Genomic DNA, 16,722 nt, shown 5'->3' with positions numbered 1-16,722 from the left:
AAAAAGCGCTAGGCAGCACCCAGGTGGCCATGAGGGTCCAGGCCGCCTAGGGCCTAGGCGGGCGCCCAGAACCTGGCCAGCCTAGGTTCTGGCCCTTGATAGAGGGACTCATGGTGTGATTGAGGGTATGGCCATAATCCCAGTTAAAAAAAAGGATAGTAATCGAGAAGAGAATTTTGATAATCCATAAGACCATAATCCATATTTTCATACAATGCTAAAACAGTAAAACCATACAAGCATACACTGATAGTCTGATACACTGTAGACCGTACACACAAAAGTTAGATAGTAGAACTACAAACTAGAAAGTAGAACTAGAAACTAAAAATAAGAAAAAGAAAATATACAGAAATTCAGAAAATATAGTCTAGGACATAATAGTCAACACTCAACACTCAACACAACGGTCAACACTCATCATCATCATCATCAGAAGGAATAGGGTAAACTTCATCATATGCATCAGAATCAAGATTATCATCATTAGAGTCATCTTTGTCTTCAATATAATGCCCGTCTTCCTCTGTTTCTTCTGAATATGCCACATCCTCTTCTTCTACCTCCCCCTTACTAGTATGTGCAGATGAGGCCCTAGGAGTCTTGGCTGCTCTACATTTTTCTATTTTTTTGTGCTTCCCTGAACTCAAATATTGTATAATTTCCTCCCTGGTAGTCTCAGGAACATTTTTACACGGGACAACATCCCCCTTAATACTGGCAAGGTGTTTTTTAAATCGATAAATGCCCTCATTAGTATCCTTTCCACAATGATTACATTTAATACGATTTTTGTCTTTCGGATTTGGGTTATAACCATACTTCCAACCCGGATCACCACTTCTAGAAGAACCTGGAAAAGATATTTCCAGAGAACAAGGTTCATTTTCATCATTTTCTGGTTCTTTTAAATTTAGAAGTTGTCTAATCTCATCCCGAATAGCTTCAGGAACCTTTTTGCAAAAAGCAACATTCCAGTTAAAAAAAAGGATAGTAATCGAGAAGAGAATTTTGATAATCCATAAGACCATAATCCATATTTTCATACAATGCTAAAACAGTAAAACCATACAAGCATACACTGATAGTCTGATACACTGTAGACCGTACACACAAAAGTTAGATAGTAGAACTACAAACTAGAAAGTAGAACTAGAAACTAAAAATAAGAAAAAGAAAATATACAGAAATTCAGAAAATATAGTCTAGGACATAATAGTCAACACTCAACACTCAACACAACGGTCAACACTCATCATCATCATCATCAGAAGGAATAGGGTAAACTTCATCATATGCATCAGAATCAAGATTATCATCATTAGAGTCATCTTTGTCTTCAATATAATGCCCGTCTTCCTCTGTTTCTTCTGAATATGCCACATCCTCTTCTTCTACCTCCCCCTTACTAGTATGTGCAGATGAGGCCCTAGGAGTCTTGGCTGCTCTACATTTTTCTATTTTTTTGTGCTTCCTTGAACTCAAATGTTGTATAATTTCCTCCCTGGTAGTCTCAGGAACATTTTTACACGGGACAACATCCCCCTTAATACTGGCAAGGTGTTTTTTAAATCAATAAATGCCCCCATTAGTATCCTTTCCACAATGATTACATTTAATACGATTTTTGTCTTTCGGATTTGGGTTATAACCATACTTCCAACTCGGATCACCACTTCTAGAAGAACCTGGAGAAGATATTTCCAGAGAACAAGGTTCATTTTCATCATTTTCTGGTTCTTTTAAATTTAGAAGTTGTCTAATCTCATCCCGAATAGCTTCAGGAACCTTTTTGCAAAAAGCAACATTCCCTTTAATACCGGCAAGATGTTTCTTGAATCCGTTAATACGCCCATTGGTATCGTTTTCACAAAAATTACACCTTATACAATTTTTATCGTTTCGTTTTGGGTTATAACCATACTTCCAACCCGGATCACTCTTCTAGAAGTAGCAGAAATAGACCTATTCAAATGACAAGGATTTTGTTCCTGTTTTTGTTTTACAGAACTCATATATTGCTTAATCTCCTCTCTGATAGCTTCAGGAACATTTTTACAAGGGGCAACATCCCCCTTAATACAATCAAGATGTTTCTTAAACCAGTTTATGTCCCCTTTCGTATCTTTTTGACAAAAATTGCATCTAATGCAATTTTTATCATTTGGATTCGGGTTATATTCGTATTTCCAACCCGGATCTCCACTTCAACTAGATCTTGAAGAAGACATCTCAAAATAAAACAAGCAATCTAAAAAATTAATTTTGCACTTACTTTGATTGCTCGAACTCCAAACTCCCACCTCTGAGATGTTTTCTGGTGCGAAAATAATAAAAAACACCTTCTAATAGGATTATAAAACGCCAAAACTAAATCAAATCTACTTGGGTGATGTTTGGATCTGTTTTTCGTAACTTTGAGAAACACTTCGATCCAATGAAAGTCACAAGATTTAGTTTTATTGAGGTATATTTCTCTCTAAAATGGGTTCTTGTGGGTTTAGGTTTGAAATGAACCTAAAACCCATCCTTCAAACATTTTATATTTTAAAATAATCAATACAAGGAAAAAAAATAAATTCTGCCCCTAGGTGGGGGCGCAGGCCTTGGGCTGCCTAGGGCTGGGCATTGGGTGCCCGCCTAGGCGGGTTCTGTACTGCCTAGGTGGCTGCCCATAGACTGCCGCCTAGTTTGGCCGCCTAAGCATGGGCGATTAGTCTTAGGCGTTCTGGACCGCCCAGGCATTGGGTGGTGTGCTTTTTTGAACAATGATGTTTGTATGTGTATGTATGTATTGTGCGTGTGTATATATATATATATATATATATATACATATGTATGTGTGTGTGTGTGTTTATGTGTATTTGTGTGTATGTATATATATGTTTATTGTGTGTATGCATGTATGTACATTTATATAATGCATTATGCATGTGTATATGTATGTGCTTTTTTTGTGTGTGTGTGGGATTAGCTTTTATAGGCCCAAGGGTTAATGCAATAGTATATGCCCAACGACTTCGATTGAATTTGAGCCAATATGATGATCATGATTACATTACGTATTTGAATTTTAATATTTTTTAATATAAATCCATATCACTTGAAATTGGAGTGTCCACTCTTCTCATTGAGGAGTACCTAATAAAAAATATTAAGAATAATTCACAAAAAATTAATTAACCTAAATACCCTTGAAAGTTTTAGGGGTATATTGGTCATTTTATATTTTGTGGGTTGGTTTTTTTTAATTTTTTTTCTTAGTTGAACATATTGTTCAAGAGTAGACCCTTAAAATTTCTTATAATTTGGGGTTGTAAAAAAAAACTAAATTTCAAAGACAACATAACCATGGCCATCCGATTGGCCAAGATTGAATCTAGGTCGTTGGGGGAGAGAGAGAGAGAGCAATAAGAATTTCCCCCCCACTTACATGTGTGATGAGGTACGCTTACATGTGGGCGAGGGTGGGCCAGTAGACAAGCATTAAAGTGAGATTTGTGAAAGCTGTACTACAGTTTAGGCCCTCCACGTTACGTATTTATATAATTTAGACAATTCAAATAAAAAAAACAAACGTGTTTGAAAAATGAAATGGAAACTTTCACCGGTTGACTTATCTGGTTCAAATAAAAAGTTAAACAAAAATAGCAAATAAAAAAATGAAAAATGTATAAAAAATTAAACCACTTCTCTGATAGATCCGGCTGCTTTTGTAAGAGAATGGGTATGGACCAATCTGGACTGGCCGGTTTGAAGGGGGACACAGCTAGATCCCGATATATTATGGGATTCGAATTGGTCAGGACGATTTCCAATTTGGATAGGGCAATTCCAAATTCAGATCAACGATTATTCAAACACTGGTTTATACTATTGCATTAGCCTCTGGGCTGACAAATCGTCTTTATATATATATAGGGAGAGCTTGAGGTTAGCTTGCTAGCTGATAGCTACAGTAAACGCCTAACTGCCTTGATTGATTATAAGCTGATCCAATGGTCATAATTGGATATTTGTATTTGAATTTTAATAATTTTTTTACAAATCTAATTCAATTGAAAATTTGAGCATCTAATCTTGAAAAATAGGCGAACCTAATGAAAAAAAATTAAAAAAATAGTTTGCAAAAAAAAAATTGACATAAATACATCTGAAAATTTTTGGGGTATTTTGGTCAATTTATTTTTTGTGAATAATTTTTTTAATATTTTTATTTGGTGCACTTTGATGAGAAGAATGAATGCTCCAAATTTCAAGTGATTTGAATTTGTATAAAAAATATTAAAATTCAAATACAAAATACTATTGTGAGCATCAGATCAGCCCAGATTCAATGGGGACCATTGGGCTTACACTATTTCATCTGCAAGTGGCTGACATGATCTTTTCCCATATATATATATATATATATATAAATACATATATAGATATGTTTATGACCTGAATGAATCACTTAGGAGAATGCATGTACAAAATTTGATGGATTCAATTGGTGCCTTATTGCATTTTAATTTAAAACATCTTGTTTCAGTCTTTTATCAGAATGTGTCATTTATTTGTAGAGTTTGAATGCGTAGAGATCATACGATTGAAGCTGTGAAAGGGGTTCCATGTTCTGTTGCATGCACATTCATATTTGATCAGGGCTTACTTGGGTAAACTAAGGACTAATCATTGTGCTTAAAGGCACCTAGGTGGCTCCTTGAGACATTGAAAGGTCTCGGTGCCCTGACTAGGCTCAGGTAGGCCACCTTGTGAGGGGGCCACTTATGCCGCAGGCACTGCCTCGGTGGCTCCTTGAGACATTGAAAGGTCTCGGTGCCCCGACTAGGCTTAGGTAGGCCACCTTGTGAGGGGGCCACTTATGCCGCAGGCACTGCCTCGGCGGCTCCTACTACCTTGGTCAAAGTACCCACCTGGAGGCATTTTGTCTGAGCATGCTTGCATGCACACCTATGTTACACTTTGTGTTCGTGTGTGTGAGAGAGAGAGAGAGAGAGAGATTTGTGTGTTGTGCTGTGTTTGAGATCCCCGGGGGGGGGGGCGGGGGGTTAAGCGAGAGGTGGAGATTATGTTGCGTATGTATTGTGTATTTTGTGTCTTTAGGTCCTCTCACTCTTTAAAACTGGGGGTTTGTGGGTTCTCTCTCTCTCTCTCTCTCTCTCTCTCTCTCTTCTCAACCAGTCCTCTCTCTTCAACTAGTCTCTCTCTAAAAAGGGTGGGTTTTGTGGTGGAAACAATCCCCATTCCATCCTTTTTCTTTGGGCTAACTCAAGTATGAGGTGCCTGCCTAGGCAGCCAAGATGGCACCTTATGCCTTTTAAGATGCATGGCACCTTATGCCTTTTAAGATGCATGGGCTAATTATCATAGTTATATGGGAAAAGAGAGATCGATATGTTAACTATGTGCTTGTCTAAATTGCATTCTGTTGAGCAGGAATTATTTTTAATTGTTTGATTCAGTAACACATCTTGGCTGATATCTATTGCATTTTACTTAGCTTGCTTACCTCTTATCGTTATTTATGTACAGTGGGCTCTTTCGACTTCCTTGTGTACTTAGTGCTAGGTATTTGTTTTTTTTTTTTTGAAAAAAAGGTTTACTTTAGTGCTAGGTATTTGTTATGCTGTATTTTTTACCGGTTAAGTTTCTGTACACTTGGGGTCAATGCAATTATGCCTTGATAGTTAATTTATATGATAATGCTATATTTATTCTGCGCTTGTTTTGTTCGAGGAAATGAATCTGGGTTAGTTATTTAATTATTATTTTCCTTTTCCAGGATATGGCGTGTGACACATTTTTGAAAATTGTTCAAAAATGCAAGCGCAAGTTTGTGATTCTGCAGGTATCTCTTCACTCTTCACTTTGGATCTTTGTAATGCATTCCGCTTGATGGCACATTGTAAATCTCTTCATATTTCACTTGATCTGTGTAGTGCATTCTTTTGGTAGCACATTCCATCTGTTGTGATTCTTATGAAATGTTGTGCTTCTTAGTAGAAGTTCTTTTCTACTGTCAGTTACTAGAGAGCTGCAAGAGTTAATCCGTTCCGTATTAAAATTGGATTTTATTGAGATGGAAATGTCTAATAATGCTCGAGAGTACTTGGCCTAAAGAGGTCACATGCCCTGATTTTGCCATGTATATTAAATGAGATCTTTTGCATTGATTTGGCATGAATGGTTTCAAGGAACTTGAGCTCTGTGCTGAGCGAGAGAATGTATTTCACATATTATTCATAGAGTGAGGAATGGGTTCTCATTATTACCTGGAGATTTGGCGGGCTGCCATAAGGATCATATCATGATATGTTTTTGAGGATAATGTTAATGATGAACCAGATGATATGGCTTTCCCAGTTGTAGTGCTTGAAACATAATTCCTCGTTTTAAATCTTTACTTTTTCTTATTGTGCTGCTATTGATGTGAATCTGGAATAGCACGAGATTTCCACCAGCCTGGCTAATTTATATCGATATCTGACGGTAGTTCTTATCTTTATCTTTATGGTCTTTCTTTACAATGGCTGATGTATCCAACTACACGATTTTGCTCATATGAAATGATCGGAAACTGCCACGAGGTTCTAGTACTGTTGCATCTGTTCAGTTCATGCATATTGTTATGGCGTTGTGGCTTCATTCCTCGAGTTATTCTTAGATGAACCTCCCAAGAATGCTGCAATCCTTAAAATAGCATTGGGAATACCCACATGCCGTAGTTTTTAAGGCTTTTTGCATTGTAATTGTTCTCAGATTGACCAACCCACAATGATGCCACTGCACCAAATGTATCACAACACATTTATGTTTATGGTAAAATTTGATCAATGCTTTTAACATAATGTAGGGGACATTCTTTGCAGTGTAAGGATTCTTTAGGAATTTCCTATAGTAGATTCTGATATGGGATAGTGATTCTTGTTTACTCCACGAGCAGTTTTTGTTTATTAATTATTTATCTTACTTTATTGATTAACGGTTGTTTCTTACTGGGAGTTAGGTAACATCTTTTCTTTATTAGTGGTCTGATGGTTAGTAACTTCTGTTGACTGCCGACTTCTAAGATTTTGACTCTGATTTGTTATCAGTCATTCAATATACCTGTGAGAAAGCTCATGAGGCCATTTAGGATATTTTTCTTGGACAAGCATATGACGCATTGGAAATATCACCTCTTGCAAACTACTGTAGTTTATTGGGGTCTTGATATTCCCCTGTCTCTAAGGGGTGGTTACGAAAGGGCCTCAGTGGATGTGACATGGGATGCCCAAAAAGTTAACAGAGCCCGATTAATGTGGTTAAGGTTTTTCCATGTGATATGAATGGGGATGTCCCAAGTTGTGTAATACTGAGTCCTTATATTGCGGTGACGGGTTTCATGGGGCATCATGGAGGCATGAAGTCGGAATTGTGTAAGTTTTCAGTTTATGACTTCATAAAATCCTGATTGATTTTTTGGTGGAGGTGGTAATAATGTCCCACTGCTAAATTCAACAGTTTCATTTTTCTTCTTGAGTTACATTCCAAGGCTTGAGGTCTTTGATTTGCATATGAAGTTTCATAAGCTCTTTCGCATTATTCCTACAATTGGAAAATTCTGGTTAGCAGTTTAGCGTGGAACATGCTGATTGAGCTGAAAAAGATACCAGTTCAAACTGCTTCTAGCTGTAAAAGGAGAATTGATATTTCTGGGGATAAAAAGAAATTTATATATAGTTTGAAGAAGATTTTCTTCATAGGATGCAAGGGGTTGGTTGGATTCAGTTGGAATGCCTTTCGTGGATTTGCTGTAGAAGTATCTTTTGTGTAAACAGTCATAACTAATATAGCTCAGTGAACTGCGTCTAGAATGTGAGCGAAGTGTATGAGCCATTTGTTTATTCATTGGCTGTTTGTTCTTTGGCTGTCTATTGTTTGGCTGTTTATTCATTGGAGATTACTTTGAGGTCATTTTCATTTCCCTTTAGGCAGTTATTGATCCTTCCAATTATTTTCTGGTGACTTCTTTGTTCATATCCAGTTAGAGAAATGACTTTGTCGTTTATAATGAATATCTGGAATGTTTGGACATATGTGGACAATATGCATCTGATTATATATATTACTATTTAATTGCAGGTTGGAGAACGTGAGCCCTTTGTGTCTGAGCTGTTATCTGGCTTGGCATCAACAGTTGCAGACCTGGAGCCCCATCAGATTCATACCTTTTATGAGTCTGTATGTATTGGACATCTTGATGGATAAGTGTGTAGTTTTTATACTGAAAGAAATAGAGGTAGATGCTTTCTAATTAATTGCATATTTGTTGTTACAGGTTGGTCATATGATTCAAGCTGAATCTGACCCTCAGAAAAGGGATGAGTATTTACAGAGATTGATGGAACTTCCCAATCAGGTTCTGTATAATGTGGAGAGCCGGAATGCTGTATTGATTTTACTTTGTGTATCGTTTAACCTCCTTGGGTGCTAGTCCTTTATATGGCTTTCCCCTATTCTGAGCTGTTACCATCGTATATTTTAATGATAATATATCTTGGCATTCCTAAAAGAATTGACGGGTTATAACTTAGATACTTGTTCGCTGCTGCAGAAATGGGCTGAAATAATTGGCCAGGCACGGCAGAGTGTGGACTTTTTGAAGGATCAGGATGTCATCAGGACAATACTTAACATACTCCAGGTATATCTTCCAAACTCTTATTTGCCAATTATGTGTGGCGGAGTATGTTGATTGGTCACTTGAATTGTAAGAAAATATCATGTTTGGGATTCGGTTTTGCTGCATTGACTGGATCTCAGATTGGTGCAACATGAAGCTTGTTGACCTATGTGACAAATTTTTTTTTTTCAATACCTCATAGATCATACATATTTTCGTAATTTTCTAAAATTTCAGTCATGGGTTCACTATTAAGTTTGTCTTATTAGTGACGCGATAGTAAGTGCTGCTGTGGCTTCATGAGTTATGAGAATAACCAATGCTCCAAAAAAACGGCAGGCCTTGCACCTAGGCAGGCTAGGGGGCGCTCTTGGGTGCTGGGTGCCCAGCCATGGGTGGGTGCCGAGGGTCTGTCTCGTGCTGGGGCGCACTAGGGGTGTTTTTGTACTTTTCCCCCATATAAAAAGAGGGGAGGGGGTTGGGGTTTTTATGTGTCCTAAACCGTTTTTCTTTTACATATTAAGAGTGCCAAAAAATAAACAATAAAAAAAGAAAAAACACATTTTTGATTTCCTGTTAGATTGATCGGTTAATTCAAAGTTTTGAAAAATTGATCCAAACATCATCCTTTTGGTTTGAACTAATTGGATTATACTTTATGATTTGTGAATTTTGACTTATGAGTTTGTGTAGTCATGATTATAAAATTCTCCTTATGAATGTGTTAATACTTTGTACTAGTCGTCTAGGCTGAATTTGAATGTTGGATTACATTTTCCTATTTTTCTTATATTGTGTTGTTAACTAATTGTCCAAATCTCAAATACTTTGGTTTGTCCTTGGAGTTTGGATTGATTGAACATAAAAACTTTATTAAAAATGCCTCAAAATGCATTTTTTACGCACAGTTTGGACCTAAAATCGTGTTTTCAGACACCTACCGCCCCTGTTCTTCCAGCTGGGCGCCCAAAAATCTGGCTGCTCGCCTAGGCGCTGGGCGGCTAGGACTCCCTCGGCTGCCAAGGCGCTCCTCAGCATTTTTTGGAACAATGAGAATAACATCTTAGCGATAAGAAGCCAAAAGTACCCTTGATTTTTCTCTGCATGGACAGGCATGGAATCATAGTGACCATATTTATCCAATCACCGCCTATGATATATCTGTGTGCATGCGTGCACGTATTTGCGCGCTCCATTCAATAATCTTATTGACGCTTCAAAATGGAATGCAATAGAAAATTGCTACTTAAACTGAATGCTATATATTTGTGGAAGTGCTAACTTACTAGTTCTTTTATTTGAAATCCATGTTCGGTGTAAGAGTTGAATGAATCTTTTATCTATAATGGATAATTAGAATTAGATGTGGTCGGTATCTTGAATAGCTAATTCATGTTGAAGTACTTATTGTTAGCGGTTTGCATAAGGTGTCGACCTTAAATAATCATAGTAAGGCACACCTTCAATGGGAAGATGTAGTTTTGGTGACAGATATTCCTAGGATTGGCTGGAAATCTATTTTCACCTCTAATTATGAAATTTAAAATTTAAAAAATGATGCAGATCAAGCTGATCTATAAACACTTAAAAATGTTGAAAGTGGACGGTTCAGATAATGTATTACATGGTCACTATTTTTAGGACCTGCAGTCCTTTGTTCTTTCTATATCCATACATCTCGAGGTCAAGATTTCCAATTGGACTGTTTTCCAGTATTGGAACAACTTTTCTGATGGGTTTTTGAGTGGTGCCTCATTTCTACAGTATCAGGTTGACACTTTTTAAACTTTTCCATACTTTAAAGACTCATTAAGAATTAGATGTCGGCAGTGTCCGGAATAATTAATTCATGTTGAATCCTTCAAGACTTCACCTGCAGTACTTTTTGATGCACAAGGCTTGGGCGGTCAATAATTTTGGTTGGTATATTTCGGCGTTTCCAGATATTGAGAAGGTAAAATCATAAAAAGCGTTTTTGGTTTCATTCAAAGAAGAAATGCTCTGTACAGAATCAGGAATGCCAGAATGTCTATCCTTATGTGGTTAAAAGCTTCCACCTTAAAGTGAGGCAGGTAGAGGTTGCCACAAAATGCGCCACCTCACTCATTTGTCATCACGCTACCCCCTGGGTGCCTGCCTGAGCGCCTGGGCTACTTAGTGGAAAATTTATCCGTTGGCAAGAAAATCTGCCTTGGTTGAGGGTAAGATAGTCATTTTCTCTAGTATGCCCCCCAAATCCTCTTAGAAAGAAAATGAAGGGAATTTTATATCTTAGGAGAATAATACAGTTTTATTTGGGTTTATGAAACGGATTTTTGGCTGCCTTGGCATGACCTGTGGTTCTGATTCTGAGGATAATCATCTTTGTGTCATATACTGATGTGAAAAGTGAAAAGCTATTTATTATGTCTGCGTCCTAGCTTTTTAATGAAATTAATGTTTCATGTGCGTTTAGAGGCTTATCATGGATGAATAATTGTTACATATGATGTTACTTTTCACTGTTGGGGTGGTAGTAGAGAACAACCTATACAATACACAAATTCTCAGTGATTATATACTATTTTTATAACATGTTTGTGCCATCCTTTAGCTTTTTTTTTTTGTTTGCCTTGTTTGGCCTTTTTGTGTGAGTGCATGTGTGTAGTGTGTAGTGTGAGTGTGCATGTGTGTATGCATGAGAACTCAGTGCTGTGTCTGGGTGTTGTTGGGGGGGGGGGGGGGGGGGGGGGGGTTGCACATCCGTGCATGCATCTGTGTATGTGTGGGCACGCGCTTCATAACAGAGTCTCGTTTGTTTTCCCGATTACTTGAGAAATGGATAGATACAGCCTCTTCTACTTTGGAAAATAACTATTTTTTCTCTCATTCATGAATAAATCCATGTATTTAGTATATTTACTGGGCACCCTAACTGTCTCTCAGGTACCTGCATGGTGACTCCGGGCCCAGGACTCCAATGACTTGAGCCCCACCTGCTTTTGACTAAATATTAATACTGTGTTATTCTGATAACTATTAAACACGGACCACAGTGTGTTCTTTGCTCGTAAATTCATCTGTCATCCTTGTTCAATGGCCATCTGTTTGATAGGGTCTTGATAGCCTCCGAAGTTGAGGTTTCCGACTGTTTTTCTCTTTTATAGAAAATAAGAGGATTTGGTAACCTCAACTTGATGAGGCCATCATGAAAAATTAGTTTAATACATAGATCACTTACATTTTCTTATGATTTTTGTTTTTTTTTGACATTTATGTATTGAAAGGCCAAATAAAAAAATGAAAATTCTTATGTTTCCGTCATGCTTATAAATCACATGCCTGGTAAATTGCATGCTCTGCTTGACAGAAATCTAGTTAGTAGGTTAATCTGGATTATTTGAATTTGGCAGACAAACACAAGTGTTGCAAGTTCACTTGGGACCTATTTCTTGCCGCAAATATCATTGATCTTTTTGGACATGCTCAATGTTTACAGGTATGTTTGTCTGCAGGAAAGACAAATCTGTCCAAGTATCTTTTGTTGATTTAGGGCATATTGTTATGCAAATTTGGATCTTTCTATCAGCAGTACAGAGCCTTGTGATGATTAGCTGATTTGTGCTTTTGTTTGAAACAGGATGTATAGTGAGCTTATATCAAGTAGTATAGCAGAAGGAGGCCCATTTGCTTCGAGAACATCTTTTGTCAAGCTTCTACGGTAAAATCAAGCTTTATAGTCATATTATTTGATGGATCTTTTCTTTCTTCTTCTTCTTCTTTTTCTGTTGAAATAGAAAAATAATCTATCCTTTGTGATTTTATGACTAAGACATTATGGCAAAACAGGTCGGTTAAACGGGAGACGCTTAAACTTATTGAGACATTTGTGGATAAGGCTGAAGATCAGCCACAAATTGGGAAGCAATTTGTACCACCCATGATGGATCCCGTCCTTGGTGATTATGCTAGGAATTTGCCAGATGCTAGGGAGTCAGAAGTGCTGTCACTTTTTGCTACAATAATAAACAAGTACATTCTTCACTCTCCTTTACCATCTGGTTCATTTACCTCTATCATGGAAAATTTATTTGGTTGGGTATTGTCCATATGTGTCTTGTGTTCAACACCTGCATTTCTAGAGGTTGGTAGCTTCACTTGGGGTACTTGATGAATATTTGACCTTGTTTCAACTGGTCAGCGACTTGATGTTGCAGTTGCAGACTTACTAATTCTAATGTTCTTGAAAAATAACATATGCTATGGTGGGGGTGAAATGACACTCTTGACATTTGAATAAATGAATTGACCTATCATCATCCCATAAGCTGTTTTCTCACTTTAATGTCAGACATGGGACCTTAATCTGGATTGAAATCTAGGCATGTGGTACTGAATGCAGTTTTCCATTCTGCTTGTGTAAATGGAAGAGCACTAGCCAAACAGATTAAGTTTCTATTGTGCTTTGTGCTTTTGAGTTGTAGCTTGAACCCCCTTGAGAGGTACCAGGAAATTCTTGATGCTACATTATTTCGTGGCTTTCCCGTTTTTTATTCCATTTATCATTTCCTATGACTAACCTTGATTGTTTATTTCAATATCATTTCTAGAAGTTAGTGATCAGTTATTGTGTAGGCCCTTTATCTTTTTAATATGTTGCTGCTGGAACATGTTATGTTTTTTTCTTCTCGGAATCTTAACTTTTCTTATACAGGTATAAGGGTGTCATGATAGATGATGTGCCTCGAATATTTGAGGCTGTTTTCGAATGCACCTTAGAGGTGAGTTAGAGAGGACTTGCAACTATAATGCATTTGTGAGTTTTACTTGTCCACTGGCTTTCTCATTGCAAGTACAATCCAATGTTTGTAGATGATTACAAAGAACTTTGAAGATTACCCTGAACATCGTCTGAAATTCTTCTCTCTCCTGCGTGCAATTGCCGCACATTGTTTCCAAGCTTTGATACACTTATCAAGTCAGGTGAGTGTACTGTGTCACTGTATTTCTGCTTGTGAATGTCTGCATGCATGCAATTCTTACATTTTATTGCCTTCTCTCTCTTTCTTTATGAACCAGCAATTGAAGCTTGTCATGGATTCGATTAATTGGGCTTTCCGTCACACGGAAAGGAATATCGCTGAGACTGGGCTCAACTTGTTATTGGAGATGTTGAATAACTTCCAGGTGTGGACACATTTTTTCTTTTTTTCATCATTCCTGTTCCTTAATATCATCCATTCTTAGTGGGACATGGACTTCATCAGGCTTCGGAGTTCTGTAATCAATTTCACCGGAGCTATTTCTTATCAATTGAGCAAGAGACTTTTGCTGTTTTGACGGATACGTTCCACAAGCCTGGGTTTAAGCTACACGTGTTAGTGTTGCGACACTTGTTCTGCCTGGTATGAGCTATTCTGCATTTGATAGTTATGTTTGCATTTTGTAAAGTTAGGATACTATATGTATTTTTTTGGATATCAGGTGGACTCTGGTGTATTGACGGAGCCTTTATGGGATGCCTCCACTGTTCCTTATCCTTACCCAAATAACACCATGTTTGTTCGAGAGTACACCATAAAACTCTTGGGGACATCGTTTCCCAATATGACAACAGCTGAGGTAGGATATCTCTGCCCCTCCCTCCCTCTCTCTCTCTCTCTCTATATATATATATATATATACACACACATACACACACACACAATATTAGGTCCAGTGTTCTTCTTTTTATTTATTGAGAAATCTATTCTCCTTTGTATCGTTGTTCAGGGCAGGCGGTGTAGTTAGTTGGTTTTCATTTTTCATTTGTATCTCTTGTCATTCTTATGGAGTCTATTCTCCATTGTATCGTTGTTCAGGGCAGGCAGTATAGTTGGTCGGTTTTAATTTTTTTTTTGAAGGAAACATTTTTTGTTATTTTCAGGTAACACACTTTGTAGATGGCCTTTTTGAGTTTAGAAATGATCTTTCTCAATTCAAAAATCACATCAGGGACTTCCTTGTACAGTCAAAGGAATTCTCAGCTCAGGTATGATACAGTCTTCAGAGGGATATTACTCTGGGCGAATTTAGTTTTGTGTCTATGTGCTTGTTTGCCTTGAGGACTGTACTATAATTTGACCGAATGAATGGGACATCAAATTTATCTGTGTTTTTGCTTGAACATATTGCTTTGAGCCATGGACCTTGGTCATCAAATTCTAAAGATGTGTTTCCTTACTTTGTTTTTGGCAAGTTAGATTTATTTATCTTTGGTTTCTCTTTTTAATCGACACTAGTAAGGTGCAATTTGGTTGGGACAGTATACTGTTAAGTTTTATAATCATCATACCAGAAAAGTTGCACCATTACCCAATGGACTGTGGAATGCATGCTTTCATTAATATCCATTTAAATATGGCTGGTGATGGAAAGTGAAAACCACCATTGATATCATGCGCTCTTCTGGTGGGTGATAACCCAGCTGACTGCTTGTTTTTTTCTCTTTTTTTTTTTCTTCTAATGGGATTGCAGTATGATTGCCCTTTGGCTAGTACATTTTTAATGGCGTCCATGTATGATACATTTTACTGTCACCTATTGAAAAGTAGAACGTATGGTTCCTTAATTTATTTATTTATTTTTTTGGGGGATACTATCAGTTTGTTCTATCAGGCAATTTGTATGGAAGAATGACTTAACAAAAAATAAAAATAAAAAGAATGAGATATTCGTATTCGTTGCCCAAGTACTGTATGAGTTTTCACGTGCTGAGTCCGGGTGGTAACCAGCATTTGGTTTTTTGACCTTGACTTGATTGGGATTTTTATTTGAACTTATTGCAGGATAACAAAGATCTATACGCAGAGGAAGCAGCAGCACAGAGAGAGAGAGAACGTCAGAGGATGCTAACAATTCCTGGGCTCATTGCCCCTAGTGAACTACAAGATGAAATGGTGGACTCATGACCCCTTTAATTCTCTCAAATCCCCTGATTTCTTAACCCCTTTATCGCCGGTAATTGCTGGCTATCGGCTGCTCCGGCTGCCGGAATTCCACTGGTGGTGGCTGGAAAATTGGTTCTTGGCATCTTTATTTTTTTATTTTTGCTTTTGTGGGTGGGTTCCTGTCCATATGCTCCCCCTTTTGCAATTTGGAAGAGCTCGACAGTGGACTACTGGTGATACTTTCCGGATGGTGATGGTGTTAGTTGAAGTAGCCATAGCTCTGTCTGTTTATTTCGCTCTATATCCTAGAGTTGGTCTGGTGCTAGAATTCAGTGGGTCATTTTTCAGGCCACTAGAATCCCGTGTTATTACCTGTTCTTATTTTTGCCTGCGTGTTATGTCTGGTGATTCGCCAGAATATTGGGCTCTATGCTCGGAATGGGTGTGCTTCGTGTATTCTAACCATTTAGGGTTTTGCAGATATAATGGTTTGCTCTTCTGTAAGCTATTTGTAATTTTGGAAGGGTTTTCTATAATCTCTTCTTTCGATTTTTCTTCTATTTGTTGTCTTTATTTTTTTCTTTTGGGAAAATGACTCTTGAGCATTTTGATATGATATGTACTATAGCTTGGCTTATTAACGAATCTCTAGTGGAAAATGCATTGCCTGTTATGAGCATTGGATATGATATCATATTTACTCTAGTGGGCTTCATTAGATAGTGGAAAATGCGTTTCCTGCGAGCTTGGGGTCTCATTTCGCTGTGAGCGAGTGACCTAACTATTTCAAGGAGTATGAATAATCAATGATTGAGCAAATGTTTTGGAGCTTGACAAGCCTAGTTTTGAGCAATGTCAATGTATTTTGTATAAGTAGGCAGGATTATGGTCCGGTGAATTTTTCATCCAGCGACTTAAAACAGAAAATTTAAAATGGTATGGGTAGGATAAATGGACCTGGCCGACCCCGAATATAGGTCGAATGGCTGGCATTTCCACGAGGGAGAATTTTGCGTATCAATGGGGGCACCATGAACAAGAGCAGTCAACCATTTCCTATAAGAACTAGTGGCTAACTATAGATCTTCCCATTAAAAAGAGATGGGAGAGGGTGGAGCAATAGTGAGACCATTTACCATTTGT

At 37.6% G+C, this 16,722-nt stretch overlaps 1 protein-coding gene across 1 annotated transcript in view; it reads left to right on the top strand.

The window, feature by feature from the left end:
- The window catches only part of LOC18448035 (protein EXPORTIN 1A), a 36,063-nt gene extending 19,825 nt beyond the window's left edge, over nucleotides 1-16,238 (top strand). Inside the window, exons 19-32 of the mRNA XM_011630151.3 lie at nucleotides 5,789-5,854; nucleotides 8,131-8,229; nucleotides 8,327-8,407; nucleotides 8,603-8,692; nucleotides 12,064-12,149; nucleotides 12,291-12,371; nucleotides 12,500-12,682; nucleotides 13,365-13,431; nucleotides 13,523-13,633; nucleotides 13,730-13,837; nucleotides 13,918-14,055; nucleotides 14,135-14,272; nucleotides 14,577-14,681; nucleotides 15,478-16,238. Coding sequence (XP_011628453.1) covers nucleotides 5,789-5,854; nucleotides 8,131-8,229; nucleotides 8,327-8,407; nucleotides 8,603-8,692; nucleotides 12,064-12,149; nucleotides 12,291-12,371; nucleotides 12,500-12,682; nucleotides 13,365-13,431; nucleotides 13,523-13,633; nucleotides 13,730-13,837; nucleotides 13,918-14,055; nucleotides 14,135-14,272; nucleotides 14,577-14,681; nucleotides 15,478-15,600 — 1,476 coding nt within the window. The 3' untranslated portion in view covers nucleotides 15,601-16,238. The remainder of the gene's footprint in view (nucleotides 1-5,788; nucleotides 5,855-8,130; nucleotides 8,230-8,326; nucleotides 8,408-8,602; nucleotides 8,693-12,063; nucleotides 12,150-12,290; nucleotides 12,372-12,499; nucleotides 12,683-13,364; nucleotides 13,432-13,522; nucleotides 13,634-13,729; nucleotides 13,838-13,917; nucleotides 14,056-14,134; nucleotides 14,273-14,576; nucleotides 14,682-15,477) is intronic.
- The last annotated feature ends 484 nt before the right edge of the window (nucleotides 16,239-16,722 follow it).

This window comes from Amborella trichopoda, chromosome 2, assembly GCF_054954075.1.
Source record: "Amborella trichopoda isolate Santa Cruz 75 chromosome 2, AtrichopodaSantaCruz75HAP2 v2.0, whole genome shotgun sequence".
In the NCBI taxonomy this organism is placed as follows: Eukaryota; Viridiplantae; Streptophyta; class Magnoliopsida; order Amborellales; family Amborellaceae; genus Amborella; species Amborella trichopoda.
Note: the sequence above shows the minus strand (reverse complement) of the source record. Positions and strands in the feature narration are given on the sequence as shown.